At 56.4% G+C, this 16,180-nt stretch overlaps 1 protein-coding gene across 2 annotated transcripts in view; it reads left to right on the top strand.

The window, feature by feature from the left end:
* The window catches only part of Kiaa0930 (KIAA0930 ortholog), a 43,884-nt gene extending 30,308 nt beyond the window's left edge, over positions 1 to 13,576 (top strand). Inside the window, exons 2-10 of one of the 2 annotated variants that reach the window (XM_028878126.2) lie at positions 496 to 647; positions 5,121 to 5,243; positions 5,357 to 5,434; positions 5,719 to 5,820; positions 7,115 to 7,255; positions 8,029 to 8,223; positions 10,677 to 10,839; positions 11,831 to 11,989; positions 12,306 to 13,576. In XM_028878126.2, coding sequence (XP_028733959.1) covers positions 496 to 647; positions 5,121 to 5,243; positions 5,357 to 5,434; positions 5,719 to 5,820; positions 7,115 to 7,255; positions 8,029 to 8,223; positions 10,677 to 10,839; positions 11,831 to 11,989; positions 12,306 to 12,346 — 1,154 coding nt within the window. In that variant the 3' untranslated portion in view covers positions 12,347 to 13,576. Of the gene's footprint in view, positions 1 to 70; positions 648 to 5,120; positions 5,244 to 5,356; positions 5,435 to 5,718; positions 5,821 to 7,114; positions 7,256 to 8,028; positions 8,224 to 10,676; positions 10,840 to 11,830; positions 11,990 to 12,305 lie in introns of those variants that run through there. The other variant, XM_028878125.2, reaches the window with a different exon arrangement.
* The last annotated feature ends 2,604 nt before the right edge of the window (positions 13,577 to 16,180 follow it).

The raw sequence follows: 16,180 nt of genomic DNA on the forward strand, positions 1-16,180 counted from the left end.
GGGAATCAGTCTGGCATTCTCCCAGGGCCTTCCTGCCTGCAGCTGAGATGCGCTGGCTGTCCCTTTAAGTCGGGTTCTCCTTGGGATTGCCGCAGCCTGAGGGGGAGGGCTAGGGATGTCTGCGGTGAAGATTTCCCCAGCAAAGCCTTTCTCCTTGCAGCCCAGCCAGCTCGCCAGTGACGTCCTCACAGCTTCTAGATTTTCCTTTTCCTCACAAGCCGCTGAATCATTCACTGGCTGGAGTCGCTCGGCAGCCAGCGGGGCCTGGCAGCCCTGGCTGCCGCTGGGTGGAGTCCTCGGCCTCCTCCGGGGAGGCATCCCCAGCCTCTCTGATCCCCGTGGGTGGGGGTGGGGGGCGCCCAGGGAGAAGGGGCAGAGCATCCCAGCCCTTGTCAGACCTCTGACCAGACATGCAGGTGGGGAGGACCCGGTTTGACCAAGGTCAGAACCAGGGCCAGGAGGGCCCCTTCTCACTCCTCTGGCCTCCTCCTGTAGGGTGCTTCAAGGATGACCGAATCGTCTTCTGGACGTGGATGTTTTCCACCTACTTCATGGAGAAACTGGCCCCCAGGCAAGACGACATGCTTTTCTACGTGCGTAGGAAGCGAGCCTACCCGAGCAGTGAGAGCAGCGTCGATGGGAGGAAGGTGAGTGGCCCCCCACAGCACCCCCCAACCTGTGCCCTGAACGTCCTGTAGGGTTCCTTTCCTCCCTGCAGTATTCTGTGTGGCTGAGGGGAAAGCCACACTGAGTGCCCAGCACATTTGAGGGACCCAGGAGACGGGTACCAGTGGCTTACTTCTGGGTTTGTCGAATTGTTTTTGCCATGGCTCCAAAAAGCAAGTGATTGTGTCTTTGAGGAAACTGAGGCTCAAGTTCCAGCTGATGTGGCCAGCCTCTTAGAGTGAGTTAGTGAATGGAGGTCCAGGGCTTTGAGCCCCAAAGTCTGGGGCACTTCCCAGGGTGGGCAGGGCAGTAGCTGGATGGTGGTGATGGTGATGATGGATGGTAGTGATGGTGATGATGGATGGTAGTGATGGTGATGATGGATGGTGGTGATGGTGATGATGGATGGTGGTGATGGTGATGATGCATGGTGGTGATGGTGGTGATGGTGATGATGGATGGTGGTGATGGTGATGATGCATGGTGGTGATGGTGATGATGTTGTCCTTCTCTAACTTGGTCCGTACTGTAAACTAGAGGGATCACTCAGGGCTATCATTGGTCTTTTGAACTCCCAGCAACTGGGCAAATAGACAGATGAGGAAACAGGGATTGGAGAGAGGTGACTCACCCAGGGCATTTCATCTTCTAAGTGTGGCGGTGTGGAGGAGTTCGTGAGACAGACTTTGCATGCTTTCTTGTCTTTTCAGCTTTCCTAGTGGTTTATAGAATGTTTAAGAGCCCACATGTTTGGCATGGGAATAATTTGTTTGCCTTTAAGGATAAACAGTGGTCAGGCTTTGAGCCTGGTCTGGGACTAACAGCTTGTCTGCTACCAAGCTCCCTGCAGCCCAGGCTCTGTGGGTTTCTTGGTTATGGCTCACACACTTGAGCGTGGGAGCTCTTTCCTGTCACAGGCCTGCAAGTCTGCAGAATGCATCTGCTGTGAGGGACACCTCTGGGTGCTTGCTGCAAAGCAGGCCTTTGGTGGCTTTCCTGGCAGGCTGGTTGGCGGGGGGGGGGGGGGTGGCTGCAAGGAGCCAGAGAGTTAGAAGAGCCAGGGGAGGGTAGGATCTGAAGACATGGGTGATTCTGGGACTGGACTAGGGCCCAGGAGTGACAGGTGGGTGGATCAGGAGATGCTCTGTGGGAGAGCTAAAACTGAGACCTGACTGGTGGGTCCCTCTGGCAGCTGCTGGTAGTGTTACCAGTGAGGCAGGCACTTTCTCAGTAGCGGGGCAGCCCTGGGCTCCTTAGTCCTGCCCCTACTGCTATTGGAGTCCAGCTTTCTCCCCTTGATCAGTACTCTGGCTGTGGCCCAGACCCAGACATCTCTGGGACTTGGAACAGATAGTAAGGGCCAAGCCTCCCATTGGATACATGTGAGGCTGGGATGTTTGGGGTGATGTCACCACTGAGGTGCCCTTGGCAGGAAGGCACAGGTGCTAGGCAGCCTCTGCATACTGGTGACCCAGCACCAGTCACTCTGGGAGTAGACATTGCTTCCACCCAAGGTTTACCTTGGGATGAAGCTCCTTGGAGCAGCAAGACTGTGGACTCCACCTCTGGCTCCAGCCACTTCAGCCTGTCTCTGAGGACAGGCACATGTCTTTCAGGTGGACCCTACATGACGGTTCTGGGAGAGGTCATTGAGATGCAGGGGAGGAGGAGGGGGCAGGCAGGCCTGTGTGTACTGTTGAGGGACCAGGTTGAGAGGAAAGTGGGATGATGAGTTGATGACAGTTGTGTGGAGGAGAAGTAAGGCAAGGGTACTCCTCAGGAGGAGCAGCCCTGGGCCCAAGATGGAGAAGTCTGTAGCCGGAGGGTCCCTGGGTTGTGTTGAGACATATTGAAGATTTAGGGGGTGTTGAAGTCAGCAGAGGCAGCCTGGGTCCAACAGGGGTGCTGAGTAACAGTGAGCCACATGGCAATGGCTCTTTCCTCAGCACTGATACCACAGACATGACTCAGGCTGGCCACTGTCTTTGGGAAGCCCTCGGTGGGTGGACCGCACCATGTAGTGGGAGCCACAAAAGGTGACATCTGTATACGGGCCTGGAGGGCAGCTGTGCACTGAAGACATACCCTGGGTGGGGATAGTACCTACGTGGGAGGCGAGGATTCCAAGCACATCTGACCCAGGTGTGCTGGAACAGTGTGTGCTGGCCTCAGAGTGATATGTGCAGGGAGAAAGGAGCGTCACCAGATGTCAGTGGAGTGAGACCGAGAATAACTGTAGTCTTGCTGCTCAGGTGGCTGTGTATGAAGTTGGGAAGTGGTGACCCTCTCCGCATACATCCTCTTGGTGCGTGGTTGGCCTCCTGCACCTCTGCATGGGTCCCAGGGAGGGCTGGCTGGGTGGTGTCTGGTACAGGGTTTGGAGGACCAGGGTCAGGCAAGCTCAAGTCCACTCAGACTGGACATCTTTTCCAGCCTGGCAGTCTGCGGTGTGGCCTGTAAGGGGCAGGCTGGGGGTACACCGGGGAACCCCAACCTACCAGGAAACAGAAGCCAGGGCTGCAGAGATGTGGACTCCAGCGCCTGCGCACTACGAGTGTTCTGCGGCAAGCGCTGCACCACCTCCCACCCTTTCCCATCCTGCTGGTACTGGTTGCCGTGGCAACCAACCAGGCTCCTTGCCTAACTGAGGAGGGTGGGTGGGCAGAGCCAGAGCTGCAGTGTGAGTGGCTGGGTTGCTGGAGTCCCCCCCCCCCACCCCCACACACCCTGCTGCAGGATCACTTTGGGGGATCTGGACCGGCTTTCCCCAGTGTGCCCTAGATTTTCTGCACAGTCTTGTTATGCCACCCCTGGACGAAACACTCCCTGTTCTCAGTAGCCCATTTTGTCTTTGGCACTGATGAGCACTGGCATCTGTTTGTGTCCTTGTCTATGCTGGTGGCCTCCTACTGAAACCCTCAGCGGTCCTGGGGCAGAGATCACCCCAAACCTACTTGGAAAACCAGAACTCAGGAGCAGTGAGGGTGTTTCTCTGGTCCCACAGCGTCCGATCTTGTGTTTTCTCTTTTGGTAGCTTTTCTTTTGTGTGTGTGTGTGTGTGAATCAGGATCTCACGATGTGGCTTTGTCTGGCCTGGAACTCTATATAGACCAGGCTGGTCTCAAACTCCACAGAGATCCGTCTGCCTCTGTCCCGAGTCCTAGGATTGAAGGTGGGTGCCGCCACATCCAGCTGGTAGCTTTACTTGTGATGTATATGCAAGGGTGTCCAGGTTGATGGCCTTTTGTGTGTGTGAGTACTGGGGTCACCAGCCTTCAAGATCCAGAGACCCAGCATGACCAGTATGCCCAAGGGGCCTTGGCTCCAGCAGCTCCCTCTCTTCCTGGGCTTAGCTGGACTTCTGCCACTTAGGAGGCTGGTTTATCCCGAGCTAACATGGAGCTGCACTGTATCCTTTGGCTGCTTCTCAGTCCCTTCTTTGGGAGCATGCCTGTGGACACAGGTGGCTGTGATGGATCAGTCTGGTTGCCGAGTGCTGTTGCTGAGTGTTCATACCACCCACCTGCCCTCCTGTGGGTCAGTGTCTGGGCAGCTCCCTGAGTATCTTAGTGACACATGGAGATGTGTCACTGTCCTGCTGACCTACCACAGGAGTGCAGTTGTGCCATAGGTATTTCCCCGCCCCGGGGGGCACTGAGCCAGGGGCTGTTGAGTGCCTGCCTGTGTGGGCTCTCCTGCAGGAGAGTAAACGAGATGAGTACCAAGCATGGCACAACCAAGCAGGGCAATGGAGTGAGACCAGGGCAGGCAGTATGGAGGCTCCCAGCTCAGAGCTCGGGTGATTCCCACAGCCACACGGACCATGGGAGGTAGGAGCCCCACCCCTATGGCGTATCCTATTGCACTGAGGCATCTCTGTGTGGATCCCAGCTCTGCCCCCGTGGCACACAGGCGCCCCAGAGCTGTCCAGCAGGAGGTGACTGTTGTCTCATGGTGCTGACCCTGTAGGAACCCTCCTGGGCCTAGTTAGGGCCCTGAGCTCAGGACCCCTCCTGGGACAGCTTGCTTTCAAATCTGCTTTTGATTACTTATGCCTGGAGTGGCGTAGCTGGGGCTCTTCTCTCTCTGATGAGGTGTGGCGTGTGATCTCTAGCCTGTTTGATGCCCATCAGCTACAGTGGGATTAGCAGCTCCTTTCTTGCAGATAAAAGGTTAATAATTTGTACGACATGGAGACTAGCCTCTGCTTCCCACTGCGAGCCCAGTAGATGTTACTGTCACTGGGACCTGGGAAATAGGATGTCTTCTTAAGTATCACAACTTGGAGAGGGAAATGCTCTTTCTGTTGTACAGATTAGGAAACTGGGGCTGCGAAGGAAGAAGAGGTGGGCACTAGGGATGGGATCTTTGTATGTTGCCACCGGCCTGGTCCAGCAGTCAGGGAGCGGAAGGCCCCAGTGGACCCTAGAGTCTCCCTCTGTCCTGCACCACAGGCCGAGGCTGAGCCTGAGGTGGAGGTGGAAGTGTACCGGAGGGACTCCAAGAAGCTTCCAGGCCTGGGAGACCCTGACATTGACTGGGAAGAGAGTGTCTGCCTGAACCTCATCCTGCAGAAGGTATGGGCTGGGTGGTGATGGCTGCTCATAGGTCTGGGGGAGGGTGATCCCCCCCATACACACACACAACACACACACACACACACACACACACACACTGTGCTCTCTTCTAGCTGGACTATATGGTGACCTGTGCTGTGTGCACACGTGCGGATGGAGGCGACATCCACATTCACAGGAAGAAATCTCAGGTGAGCCTTCCCTCCCTCCCTCCCTCCCTCCTCCTCCCTCCCTCCTTCCCTCCCTCCCTCCTTCCCTCCCTCCAGCTGTCCAGGCTACCTATTGCCTGTTCTAGGAGGATGTCTCCCCCTCTCACATTCCCTCCCCTGAGGTGAGGGGTTGACTCCAGGGGTCTCGGTCATATGCATGCACCCAGCCCTCCGCATGGCTCCCGAAGAGAACATCCCTGGCCGTACCTGAGGTGGCTGTCGCGTCCAGGCTGGCTTCTCAGCCCTCTGCTTTGCTTTCTTTTTAGCAAGTGTTTGCATCCCCCAGCAAACACCCCATGGACAGCAAAGGAGAAGAGTCCAAGATGAGCTACCCCAACATCTTCTTCATGATCGACAGCTTCGAGGAGGTGAGTGCTCACCCCTGGCCCCGTTCCCCATCCTCGTCTCCTGGGGGTGGGGTGGGGCGGGGTGTCAGGCTGAGGACCTGCAAAGCCTCTGGAGACATGGGCAGCAGGAGCAGGGAATGGTCTGGGTGACAGCCAGTGGGGCCCCCTCCTCACAGTGATGGACTTGGACAAGTCCGTCCTCCCTGCTCCGGGCCTTGGTTTATTATTCATCAATAAAGTGAGTGCCATGACCTTGTGACCTACTCAGGTGTCAGGGTCGATGACCTGAGGACTTCTGGGTGGGAGTGCGCGCATCCTAGATGCTTGCAGTAAGTGCTGCCTGGCCAGAAGGAGCCGTCACCTGCCGCTCTGTGAATGGCCGCCTCCACCCGCCCAGGGTGTCAGAGGACATGCCTTCGGTTCTGTGGCCAAGGCTTTGTTTCAAGATTGGCTGAATGTGCTCCGGACACATTAGCTCACTGAAGTCAGGAGTGGAGGAGGGAGGCGGCCATTCCATTGCCTGCTCTGCTTGTCTGCCAAGGCTGATGGAGCGTGTGTGTGTGTGTGTGTGTGTGTGTGTGTGTGTGTGTGTGTGTCAGAGACAGCCATGGTTCTTGGAAGTTCCATGAAGGTGGGCATGGCTTTCAGGGCCCCTGTGGGCTCTGATGGTGTCTGCAAATACCTGAGGCTCAGGAAGATGATGTGGCCTCCATGGGCTCACACTGCACATGTGTTTGCCCCTGAGTCTCTCACCTCGAAGCTCACATCTGGATGTCAGAGATAAGGAACAGCAGCTCGGGAATGTGGCGGGGTGCGGTCACACTGCCTGTGTACAGGTGGTGTTATCCCAGGAAGGCAGTCACCGTTAGTCACATTAGCTTGGACAGCCAAGCTCAGGGTAAGGTGGGCTGGACCAGGCTGTGACGACAGAGGTCCCCAAGTGTCCCCATAGTCCTTGTAACTTGAACTCGGTGTTAGGAAGTCAGATGAGGGTCTTGCTGGTGGCTCAGCTCGGCGTGGGGTGTCTTCCTCCAGTCCCAGCCACCCCCCTGTTGCACAGCCCTGCCCCCCAGGGAGGCTGTTCCTACCCTGAGGATTAGAGGAGGGGGATGGTGGACACTGGGTGCCTGTGGACAGGTCCTCGTCTGTGAAATGGGACCCCCTTCTCCTCCCTGATTCTCTCCCTCCCCTTTTTCTTCCCCCACTTCTCGGTCTTGACCTCAAATCTTGCCCCTTCTGCCTCAGCCCGGTCGGGGCCTGGTGTGGGTGGTGGCGCCGAGGTTTGTCACCTCCGTCTCCCCTCCTCCCCCCTCAGGTTTTCAGTGACATGACCGTAGGGGAAGGAGAGATGGTCTGCGTCGAGCTGGTGGCCAGTGACAAAACCAACACGTTCCAGGGCGTCATCTTCCAGGGCTCCATCCGCTACGAGGCGCTCAAGAAGGTGTACGACAACCGCGTGAGTGCAGGGCTGCCTGGGGTGTGCGTCCAGGCCCTTGGCTCCTCACGTCCCGCTCTCCACCCCAGCCTGCATTGCCACCCCCATCAGGCACCAGCCGTGCATACACTTCTCCTTCTGCTGTAAGATTTCCCCCTTGCCTACAGTCAGACATCTTGTCACCCCCAGTCCACAGCAGCTCAGCCCAACAAGTAAATACAGAGACTTATTGCTTACAACGTATGGCTGGCAGCTTCTTGCTAACTGTTCTTATAGTTAATTACCCATTTCTTAAATCTTATTGCAGTGCTGGTGCTTACGCATCTTTATGCTGCTTGTCCTGGCGGTGCTGCAGTTCTTTTCTTCTGTTTCAATTCTCTCTCTTGTCCCCTATACTCCTGCTGCCACTGCCATCAGTGTATTATATAGAGTGATATCCACAGCAAAGGATACTTAGCCCAGTACTGGGGACACTTCCAAAATTAACCCTGACTAATACAGTAGGGGAAGGAGTCCGGATGAACAGGCCACTCTCCTGTAGCTGATGCTGTCTGGCCTGAGGTGAAGTTAGGCCCAGGGTTAAGGCCCCGGCCAACAGTGTGGGTGTGCAGGGCAGTGAGAACAGCCTTGGCCAGGGATCGGGAACACATGCCATACTAGACCGGCTTCCCCGTGGCTCAGCCTCCCTCAGGATGGCTCAGAGATGGCTCAGATGGCCGCTGTGTCTGGAGAGAGATGGCCTGTGGAGCCGCTCTTCACTGGGCGCTGACGGGGTCCTGTCCCACCTACCACAGGTGAGTGTGGCGGCTCGCATGGCCCAGAAGATGTCATTTGGCTTCTACAAGTACAACAACATGGAGTTCGTGCGCATGAAGGGGCCTCAGGGCAAGGGCCACGCCGAGATGGCAGTCAGCCGCGTGTCTACCGGGGACACGTCCCCCTGTGGGACCGAAGAAGACTCAAACCCGGCGTCGCCCATGCATGAGCGGGTAAGGGCTGCACAGCAGGGGGAGGGACTTCCTGTCCCTCCATTCACTTCCCATGGCTTCCTCGTCCCACAGCCCCCAGGTGAGGGAGATGTCACAGCTGATCTCCATGGCTGATGAGGAATCCGAGGCTCTGAGAGGGGAGGTGCCTTGCTTGAGGTCACCCTGCAGGTTCCTACCCAGGCTCAGGCTGATTCTGCTGCTTCCCTGAGCTGCTCTGCCCCGAGGCGGTTCCCAGGGCCAAGATCAGAGGAAATGGACTAGGAGCTGGGCCTGGTCCCTGTCCCTGTGGACCTGCTAGGCAGCTGCGGCCACATAGCCGTTCCGCAGTGGGCCAATAGGGGGAGGAAGAACTGAACTCTGGGTTGTCCCACGAGGACACCCAGCAAACACAAGGCTCGCTCTGGGCCTGGTCATTTGTTTAGGGTAGTCTGTCTGTTAGCAGTACCCCCCGGCAGGCAGGATTCTGTCTGGACTGCCCCTGCCGCAGCTCTGAGGGCTCAGCGTAGGGCCTCAAGCCTTGCTTCCATTGAGCTCGCTCTCTCAGTCCTTAGTGGGGAGCTGACGTCAGTGGCCACATAGAGACCCCAGGCTCAGGCTCGAGAAAGGCGCTGCCCATGGAGTCAGTGCTCAGATGTCACTCAGAGCAGTGGGTGCATCAGTCAGCCCTTGTGCAAGAGCCCCGGTGGGCTGAGGTCTAGGATCCGCTGCTCGTGTGACCTTGGCCGAGTCCCTTCTTCCCTAAGCTTCTGTAGTGAGGTGTGAACCTGCTTCCCAAGGTGTGGGGTTTCCAGGGGCTCACGCCTTGCATGGGGCTTGGCCCTGGGAAGTGTCCCATGTGGCAGCCACGGTGGTTACTGTCCGCAGCTGATGAGAGGTGACTCTCGAGTGGACAGGGCCTGACCAGCTGCTGCTGGGCGCCTCTTTTTCTTTCTTTTGGAATCTTCTACACTTAGTGTGTTTTATAAGCCAAACAAAACCAAGAAATGCCGGGATTTTTGTAAAGGACTGAGCACCTCAGGCAGGGGCCCTCTTGTGCTTTGGAGTGGAGGTGTCTTGGATTCTGAGCTCCCGGGTGACAGCCTGCTTCTGCCCAGTTCTGTGTGGCACTTGGACGCTGAAAGGTGTGCATGCGCAGGTGTGCAGAGGTGACCCCCAGCTGGGCAACGTTGGGCACTGTTCGCCGAGGGCCCACAGATGAGTCAGGAGCCCGACCACCCAAGCCTCAGCTGTCCCACCTACCCAGTGGGAGCTGGCCCTTAGCCATGCCCTTCAGAGCAGGGAGATGTGGCGCCCTGGGGAGGGGTCATGAGGTCATACAGGGGCTCAAGGCCACTGCCCCGTGTACACACTGTTGCTCGTCTTCTTGTCCTAAGGGCTCACTCGTAACCAGTGTACAAGAAATGCAGACTGTGTGTATTGTGGTTTCTGGTATTTGTTTTTTTATCTCTTAAAACCTTCCCTGGCTTGAGGGAGGACCGTCTGGAGCCCAGCAGCCGCCGGGACTTTGGTGGATGTCGGAGCTATGACGAGGAGGCCGATGGGGCCCCGAAGTCTCAGTCTCAGCTCATCTTGCTGCTCCCGATTCTTGTTTGCGTGGGGAGGAGGGAGGGGATGGGCCAAGTTCCCTGTGCCTGGAACGCCCTTCCCCCCCTTCTTCACCTGGCGAACTCCTACTCGTCCTTCAAGACCCAGCTCAAGCGGCACCTCCTCCAGGAAGCCTACTCTGATTTCACAGGCTGTCTGTCCCTTCCATGTCCTGTGCTTCCCTTTCTCTGTCTCAGCAACCGGCATGCAGTCTGTGGTTGTCACTTGAGTCTGTCACCCCCCCAGCAGACTGTGAGCTCCTTGAGGGCAGGGGATCTATGTCTTGTGCCTGTCTGTGCCCACCTCACCCCCAAGTGAGTGTGGAGAACGTTGGTGGCTGGGACCGAATGTGCTTGGAAGGGAGGAGAGGAGAGGCCGGGCAGAGATCTGCTCAGCCTGAGCACTTGTGAGAGGGGCCAAGTGTAAGAGGGAAGGGCCCCATGGGGTGACCTGGGGTGTAGTCCCAGTGGCTTTAGGCAGGTCACCGTGGCCATTTGTGTGCCTTGTCTGCTGGCATGTGACGGGCCTCATGAACCGCTGTGTTGGGACATGGTCGGAATGACGCGGTAGTGTTTAAACCACGGCCCGCAGCCTGTCACCTGGCATTTGATCAGCCCCTCCTGTGTGTGGAGATGTGACAGAGAGGCCTTTCTGTCAGTTCCGCTGGCAGCCTGCTCCCGCCTTAGGCAGGCCTGGCTGCTGAGTGTGTGGCAAGCCCCCAGTGCCCAGTGCCCCTCATCCAGGACAGACGGCCCTCAGGCCAGGCTCAGGGTCAGCAGCTGTAACTGCAGCCCCTGCTTGGGCCGGCTTTGATCTGCGTGGCTTTGGGGCCTCCTGCTACACTTGTGACTTGGACTCCTTGTTCCCAGGTGACCTCCTTTAGCACCCCGCCCACCCCGGAGCGAAACAACCGGCCCGCCTTCTTCTCCCCGTCCCTCAAGAGGAAGGTGCCACGGACCCGCATCGCAGAGATGAAGAAGTCACACTCAGCCAACGACAGCGAGGAGTTTTTCCGAGAGGACGACAGCGGAGGTGATGGCCTCACATTCGTCCTGCAGACTCCCGGCCCCTGCTCTGGCTTGCAATCACTCATCTTTGCGGTCATTTGTGCATGTGGCCACTCCTTCTTGCGTTCACTCATCCATGCACTCATCCACGCCGTCACCTCACTCACCCAGTGTCACTTAGAGAGCTGCGTCAGGTGTAGAGTGCTGACCCCAGGGCTGGGGTGAAGCTGTGCATAGATGGTGGGTGGGGCGCTCCATGAACCCTGTTTTCACACTGTCCGCCCACCTCATAGCCAGAGGCTCTGAAGCTTTCTGCGGACCTCGGTGCGCATCCCGGTCTGTCTTCCTCTTCTGCTTCCCAGGCCAGCTTCCCTCATTCTAGAACCTTTCGTCCTGGGTGAACCTCAGGGTTTCTCTGTTACCTCTGTCTCCTGGTCTCCCGCGAGTCACCCTGACTCACAGATCCTTCCCTGTGGCCCCACCAATGACCTTCTGGTGTCTGCCCAGAGGTCCCTGGAGCCCTTGGTCCCACCCACTCATCTGCTCTGTGTACACAACCCCTCCCCAGTGGTCAGTCACTGCCAGTGAGTTGTGTAGCTGTGGCACAGGACTCCGCAGTCTTGGTCTAGGAAAGCTGGTGTTTGGTGGGTACACTGGCCACTCCGTCAGTCTTGTGGGAAGTGGGGTTCAGGGAACAGACCCCCTGGGTTGGGAGTTTCTGAGGGAATGCCAGCATCCCTAACCGACCCTCACAAGCTGGGACCATGCCAGTTCCACATTGTGTTGAGTGGCTGGAAGAGGGAAGCTTCACTGGGGTGAACCCTGGGTACTTTCCGGGCCAGGCCCAGGGAGAGGGGGGCCCTGGCAGACAGGACAGTGCGAGGGCCTAGAAGCAGGGCTTTGGGGGTGGGGAGCACTTGTGAGTGGCATCAGTCTAGAGAAGCAGATGTCTTGTTGCCCCGCCCCCATGCTCCCTGACCCATACTGGGACACTGACCTGTCCTTCTCCCCTGCAGCCGACCTGCATAATGCCACCAACCTGCGGTCTCGATCCCTGTCTGGCACAGGACGGTCCCTGGTTGGGTCCTGGCTGAAGCTGAACCGAGCTGATGGAAACTTCCTTCTCTATGCACACTTGACCTACGTCACCTTGCCACTGCATCGGATCTTAACAGGTACAGGAAGGCAGAGCCCTTCAGTACAGTCCTTCAGTGGGCTATAGTTCCCATAGCCAGCGGCTTCCCTCCACCCGTGTCCCTGATGTCCTCACTGGTCCTTCTTTCAGTGGTGGTAGGTGGGTGTTAGCCCCAGAGTATCTGTGGGGGTCTTATTCCTCTTGGCCTCTGCATCTACACTTACCCATTGCTGGTGTCGGAGGGCAGGGTGATGATGGTGTCTGTGAGGCCTGACCAGAAATGGTGGGTGTACATGGCAGCTGTGGCTCCCTCCCAAGAGTGTCCTCACCCCACCTGCTTCCTCCTGTCACCCTAGACATCCTGGAAGTACGGCAGAAACCCATCTTGATGACCTAGTGTGTGTGGAGCCTGCACAGAGCCCCGGCCCTGCCTGGCCCTGGGAATGCTGCCAAGTGCCTACCTGTCACCGCCACGGGGGTCTTCTGTGACAAGCCAGCGCCGGAGCTGCAGCCAGGCAGGGCCACTCGACTCCTGGGGCCAGGGCCGACTCCATGAACACCAGCCCAAACTGAAGTGCCTCCTCCCTCGCTGGCTCTGCTCCCACCCCGTCCCGCGCTCGGCCCCCTCAGCCCGTCTCTGGAGAGCCTTCTGCTCCCAAAGAGGGCCAGAGACACTAAGAGGTCAGAGAGCGTGAGGGGCTGCCAGCTTCCAGAATGTTCTTAGACCTCCCGACCTCGACTCCATCCCCCTGCCGGGGCTCTGTGCCAGGCCACTGTCCACACATCCTACACAAAGCCAGTTGAAGATTTTGTAATGCAGTCCTGACGGACTTCAGCTCGCCAGTCAGTCCCAACTTGTTCTCCCATAGTCATTATTTGTCGCCGTGGGTTCCAGCTGGGAGTCTCACAGGACATGAGCTGGTGGTCGGCTGGGAATACCTCGCCCTTTGCCTAGCTCAGAATGGGTCTCCACCTCCAGCTGGGCAGACAGGCCCCGATCCCCCAGAATGGCCTTTGCTTCCATCCAAAGAACACCGCCAACACACACACCTCCGACCCCGAGATGTCCTGCGTCAATCTCGGCTGGAGGGACGCAGGATTTGGTTCTGAAGGAACGTGGGAGGGAACTTCTGCTGAGGGTTGTCTGATGGGGACCGGGGTTGGAAGCCTCCCAGGGGGGTTTTAAGCAGAATCACCCTGGGGCCAGAGCTCAGAGCAAGGCTGGCGTTGTCCCCTCTGCCTCCGTGCTTTTGGTCAGCATGCTGGTCTTGTCCTCAGCCTGGCTTCCTAGGCAGAGAGGAGCAGACTGGCTGCTCATGAGCCCATGTCGTCCTCGGTGAGTGCCAGTGGCCATGGGTCACCAGCTCAAGGCTCCCCCTGGCAGTGTGCTCTAACTGAGGCCTCCTCTGCCCAACTGGAATAAACTGGAAGCTAGGCCTCCTTTTGCCGCTGGGTTTAGTGTCCCAGATTCTGGAGAAATCAGCAGTGTATGCAGAGCTCGGCTCCTCTGGGCTATAGAGCAGGAACAGGAGCACGGCTCCAATCCTTGGTCTTTGGGAGTGGGGACTACTTTGGGGCTTTCTCTAGATTTTGTATGTTGTTATTAAAAGCGAGCTATTGCATTTCATTCTGCCTCAGTTTGCCCACCTGTAAAATGGGGCTGATACCACCTACCTCACTGAAGTCTCCAGGGTTCAAGCGCATGGTTGGGACAGGGCTTGAGACCACCTGTCATTCTGCATAGCTCAGGCTGGGTCTTAGGAGTGGGTGTTAGGTGGCCAGGAAGCTCGCCTCTCCTGCCTGCTCTGAAATAACTCCTTCCAAAGGGACAAGTAGTGGGTAAGTTTAGACACTGATCTTCTGCTGGAGCCTGGGTCCATGCTGTAGTCTAACCACTGAAGCAGACTCACATCCTGCCCCAGAATGCCGGAGTACCTCAGGCCTATGGGTGTGGTCCTGCAGTCTAAGGTTTCCATTTCTCCTGCAGGGGTGTGACTACTGTTCCACATTTGTTTCTAGGGAGGTCATAGCAGCCTGCCGCTTCAGGACCCTAGCCATTCTGGGGTCTGAACACTCTGGACTTGATATCTTGGGGGAAATGCAGCCAGGTGTGTGCCTGCAGAAGACTGAGGCCGTCCTAGACTGTAGCAATTCCATGGCTTCTCTTTTCTGGGAGTTTCCCTCTCCCAGAGCTTAGCCATGTTCTCTCAGCTGGGCTTGGGCAAGACTGGCTTCTCTAAGCTGGGGTAACTGTGAATACAAGTGCTTCCCAGGTTGTAGGAAGGCACAGTCTGTGTCATGCAACTTGGCTCTGTGTGGCACATGGAAGTAACTGATATCCACAGGCCCATTTCCAATGCTTAGGTACCATCATTCCATTTATAGAGGAGGAAAGCACCCCAGAGAGGCTGAGTGAACTCCAAACTGAACCACGAGGAACAGTGGAAGGAGGCAAGCTTGTTCTGAGCCCCAGTCCACGGTTGGAACCGCATGCTGTCCCTGAGTACACAGCCAGACATTCGGTCAACCTTCCCCTTTCTCCAAAGGGTACTTTTGAGTTCCAAACATGTTGAGGCTCTTGAGAACTGGGATAGAATTCTGACGTTTACGTTTTCAAATAGCTGACATCAGAGGGCCAGACATGTCTGCAAATCTCAGTACTGAGGCTGAGGCAGGACAGTTCCCAGCCAGCCTAGGCTATATAGCAAGACCCTGTCTCAAAGTCTGAGAGTGACAAGTGACAGAATCCTAGGGTTGACAGACTGGCTTCTGAGGCCATCTTTCCTTTTCCTGGGAACATGCCTGTCCTCACACAACGCAGTGACACATGGCAGCTGGAATTCAAGTGCAACTGTGTTTTGAGGAAACCTTGGTGTCAGTCTTTAGGACACTAAGAAGCAAGCACTGTTTGCTTTGTGCTCTTTGGAGGGGGCGGCTGTTTCTTAAGGCCATGTCCACCTTACCTCCTGGGATCTTGCTGGAATCCCGGCTGCCTACAAAGGCAGCCCAGGCTCATTTCTACTCCAAAAGATTATTATCTAAAACACAGGCAAAAAAATAAAATAAGCCAGGTGTGGTGGAGCACACCTTTAATCCCAGCACTTGGGAAGCAGAGGCAGGTGGCTCTCCGTGAGTTCGAGGCCAGCCTGCTCTACAGAGTGAATTCAGGACAGCCAGGGCTACATAATGAGACCCTGTCTCAAACAAACAAACAAAAAACGTTTTCATTAAAAGACATCCCAGCCCCTATGTAGTTCGTCTAGTGTAATAACTATAAAAAATTTTTTGACCATGTCCTAAGTAGTCTGAAGTTTTTGGCCAAAACTCTGGATGTATTGAGTTTTGATTATTTCGGTCCAGTTCATTTTTCAGGTTAGCTTCACTATCCAAGTATCTTGATAGCACACGGCTCCTCCGTCCAGGCTCTCTTTCACCTCTGCATCATTACGCAGGACTGTCCCCTGGATGTAGCCTCCCTAAAAAGTAAATATAAAACCCAAAGGACTGAGGGCTCTGTGAGACATGAACGTACACAGGAGTCGCTGCCGTCCCTGGCATGATCTTGAGCTTGAACAGAAGTATCCTTTTGGGGCATCATCAACGGCCCTTTTGGGGGAGTAGCCAGAGTGCCCCCTGTCCCTCTAGGTGAGGAGTGGCAGTACCTGAAAGGCCATCACTGATGAGATACTGACAGGAACCTGCGGCACCATTGGCCACTGCTGGCAGCACCACACCAAGCTAAGTGACTTGACAGCTATGGCTGGGGTGGGGACCTGAGTTTTGCAGCAGGTAGATCCTCAGAAGGGGAGGGAGCCATGGCCTGCTGACAGCTGTGTTTACAGGTTTCTGTTTCCAAGGTGATTTCAGACCACGAGCTACCAATAGTTTGTGTGTGAGTGTGTGTGTGTGTGTGTGTGTGTGTGTCGGTGTGTGGTCTATTTTTGAGACAGGGTCTATGTAGCCCAGGCTGGCTTCAAACTTGCTGTCTAGCAGAGAATGACCTTGAGCTGACTAACGAACCTTCTGCCTCCACCTCCATGTGCTGGGGTTACAGGCTTACACCACTGTGCCTGGTGTTATGCTGTGGTGGGGGTGGAACCCAGGGCTTTGTGCCACTGGGCACGCACTCTTACCAGCTGGACTGTGCCCCTCGGTGCAGTCCTTTCTACCTTCTTTTGACTTCAGCCCCTTACTTAGTAGGTCAGGAAACTTAGATGCAAAGAGCAATCTT

The sequence above is a fragment of the Peromyscus leucopus genome, chromosome 20 (assembly GCF_004664715.2).
Source record: "Peromyscus leucopus breed LL Stock chromosome 20, UCI_PerLeu_2.1, whole genome shotgun sequence".
Classification (NCBI taxonomy): Eukaryota; Metazoa; Chordata; class Mammalia; order Rodentia; family Cricetidae; genus Peromyscus; species Peromyscus leucopus.